This window comes from Polistes canadensis, unplaced genomic scaffold (assembly GCF_001313835.1).
Source record: "Polistes canadensis isolate GaletaPanama2010 unplaced genomic scaffold, ASM131383v1 scaffold_24, whole genome shotgun sequence".
Taxonomy (NCBI): Eukaryota; Metazoa; Arthropoda; class Insecta; order Hymenoptera; family Vespidae; genus Polistes; species Polistes canadensis.
In genome coordinates, this window is record NW_014569571.1 from 829,732 (window position 1) to 833,282 (window position 3,551).

Consider the following 3,551-nt stretch of genomic DNA (forward strand, 5'->3'; position numbering starts at 1 on the left):
TTAAATTCATTGAATTAACAATGTAATTAAGCAATGCACTATATTTAACATTTCTACGCGTGTGATTTGATTTTTATAATAATAATTGTATGCGCTTTAAACGTTCCCGAAATGCCTGTAAGAGAAGGCGTAAGGTGCTCATAGAGTGTCGCGACGAGGTTGACCGAAGATACCCGAATAAAAACGAAGCGTCACGAGAGAGGCAACAGGCGGTCCGTTTCGAACGGTCGCGCATGTATTGCTCAAGGTGGCTGTAGTCTGCCGTTGGCATTCATCGTGCGTGGATCGTGTTTTCCTCTATTTCTCATTAATACTGTCTCTTGCATTTTCATTTTAGTGCAGTTTCTCATTTATGTTTACATACATATTTATCCACATATAAACATAGATATACACATATTTTTTTTTATTATTCTGACGTTAATACGCGAGTACTACGTTAAAGAAATAAGAAATAAGAAAAAGAAATATTATTCGAGGAAAATGTCGCATTAACTTGTTTTTTTCCTTTACATAGTAGTTAATAAGTTTTATATTTTTCTTTGAACGCGCTCATTGAAAAAAGAATAAAAAATAATAGAGAAAGTATATTATAAGAAAGAAAAATATGAGAATTAGTTTCGATCAGAAAAGGTGACTGAACGAATCGTGAGGGGGGAAGAAGAAGAAAAAAAAAAAGAAAAAGAGTTTTTATCGTGCGTGCGTATTGTGCGTGTTTTTATGTGTGTTGGTGTGTGTATATGTGTGTTTGTTTCAACGGAATAAGTGAGACAGAGAGAGAGAGAGGAGTAAAGTACTCTCTCGACCGTTGTTTAAAATCTTCGTGTAAACAGCCGCACAGCTTTGGAATAGTTCTCTTCCTTCTTTTTTTCTCTTCGTTTCTTAGTCGCGTATTTGTCGTCAAACACGCGGCGATACCCCACCATCATTTAGAAAGAAAGACCGACGAGGAAGAGAGAATCGAATACCATAGGTAGTATAGTATCTCTGATATTCTTTACTGCAAGCAAGCAAGCAAGCAACGTGTAGTACCGGCTTGTTGCATCAACGATTTTCAAGAGAAAGCTTTCGTTTTCGCGAAAACTGTTTGTTCGTTTATTCGTTCGTTTATGTGACGTTTTACCTTCGACAAATAAGAACAAAAATAAGAAGAGAGAAGAATTAAAGAGAAGTGGCAAAGAAGAAAGGAAGTAACAACAGTCACTGTTCTAAAAGAAATAAGAAGAAGAAAGAAACGAGCGTGGGAAGGAAGAAGAATAAAAGAGATAGATTTTGTATCATCTCGATCTTAAAAAAGTTCGTGTTACGGGTCACGTGATTGCCGCGTAAATTTGAAAAAAAAAAAAAAAAAAACAAAAACATGTAAACTAGAGTTCAAGCCCGCCAATTCCTTTTTCTTAATCTTTATCTCGTCGTCGCGATATTTTTATCTCTGATTGTTTTTTAAAACGTGATAATTGATAATTTTATAATAATACAAAGGAACGATATCGATCTGAAGAAAAATGGCGAAGGAATTCCATATGAAAGTTTTCATCTTTGCGTTCTTACTCCCGGTACTTTGCGGTGGAAACGAGTTGAAGGAGTACTGTTCCTCGCACAGGTTCGACAATCTACACGGTGGCTTGAGATTCACTAAGGAGGTCATCAGTACTGAATATACTAACGTAGGACGCTTCAAATCTCTTCATTGTTGTCTACGTGGATATAGAAGCATAGAATGGTGAGATTAATTACAATAATCACATTTATTTTGTTTTTAATATTTTACTTATGTATTTTTGATATTACTCTTTTCGTTGGAATTACATTTTTCTATCTAATTATAATGTTAAATTGATATTCGTCGAAAAGAGAAAACAAATAACATTCGTTAGAAAATATTATTTTATTTATTACGCACACGTATTTAAATAATTGTATTGGTAATGATGACAGTGATCTAATTCAAAGAATAACAACAAAATATAATTTCATGATTAAATAGTTATAAAATAATTAGTAATATAGTATAGTTTTATATAGTTGATATTTTGTTTTTAATTATTTGACTTAATCTTTTGTCATAATGTGTCATAATACTATTCTTCTTTAGTTAAAACGTCTTACGAATTTCATTCATATGCTTCGTCGCTCGCATTCCGTTTATAATAGAAGAAGTACTCTTCTTTCTAGCCCTTTGTGAGGGTTATATATCTTCGTCTTTTTCTCGTTTGCCAAAGCGACTAAACGTGATTCGTTTCGGATGGATTTCGACTTTTCGTCGGAACTATTCGTAACAACGAGACGAGTGAAATGGAATAAGAAAGGAAGGGATTTTAAAGAGAAAGAGAGAGAATGAGACATCTCTCTGATTTCTTGGAACTTTAAACCTTTGATATTAAATTTTCGCCTTTACTTTTGCTGCTAAACTTCGTTCGTTCTTTTTGAACGCAAGAGTACCGAGTAATTAGAAAACTTATTTCTAAAAAGAAAAAGAGAGGACAAAACAAAAATACAAAAAGTTGTTAGAAGTTATAAGAAAGAAAATCACATGATTATTGTGATATTACTTAAAATGATATACATGTATATGTATATATATAATATAGGAGAAAAGTATTGACACAATTCTACATTAAATTGCACCATGTAAATTTCTAAAATATTGGTTTTATTTTATTTTTTTGTTAAATATATTTCTCATGTGTTAAATATGTGAGTATATCGTAAGCAGTTGAAACTATAGAGATTAAATTGATATAGAATAAAAATCAATAATAAAAATTAAATAGTTCTTTATTTTTAGTTGTAAGAAAACTTTTTAATTATTAAAAGTAGTTTATTTTTTTATTGTATTTTATTTGATTTTTATCATACACAATACTTCCATGTGACTTACGATATTAATTTTTATATTTTATATTCAAGATATATATTTTACAAAACAAGGTTAAATAAAAAAAATCGTACTTTTTACAGATCTATCATATTACTAAAAAAATAGTAAATACAGTGGTTAATTAAAATATTTGCGAAGACTAAACCTTTCATTTCGTGTGTATTTGTAAAATAATACGATTCTTTTTTTAATACTTTATTTTTCCTCATAGATATATATTTCTCAAGAATAAAATGTAAATCTATTCTAAGTAATCTAATGAAAGATTAAATTACTATATAGAATAAAAAACATAATTATAAAATAACACAGAAATCCGTTTTTAGTTGATAATAATTTCGGAACCATTAAAAAGAATATTTTATTCTTTTATCATTATCATACATCAATGTAAAAAATCCTTCTATGACTCATAATAAATTTCAACATTTTTATCTTAAAAAAAATAAAAAACCAAAAAAAAAGAAAAACAGGATTGAAATAAAGAATGATACTTTGTGCAGATTTACAAAGGACGCGTTAACTGGGAGAATTTGAATTTAGATTTTAATACTACTTTTGTTCAACTAAACGAGCACACGGTATAGAATATTTCTTTTTAAAGAGGATATATATTTTAAGTTTCTTGGAAAAATGTAAAAGAGAGTGAGGGGGCGATGGGACGGGGGGA

General features: G+C 30.0%; 1 protein-coding gene across 1 annotated transcript in view; it reads left to right on the top strand.

The window, feature by feature from the left end:
* Positions 1 to 239: 239 nt before the first annotated feature.
* Positions 240 to 3,551, top strand: part of LOC106783701 (interleukin-1 receptor accessory protein-like 1-B) — a 160,190-nt gene continuing 156,878 nt past the window's right edge. Inside the window, exon 1 of the mRNA XM_014742483.1 lies at positions 240 to 1,723. Within this exon, the coding sequence (XP_014597969.1) occupies positions 1,506 to 1,723 (218 nt within the window). The 5' untranslated portion in view covers positions 240 to 1,505. The remainder of the gene's footprint in view (positions 1,724 to 3,551) is intronic.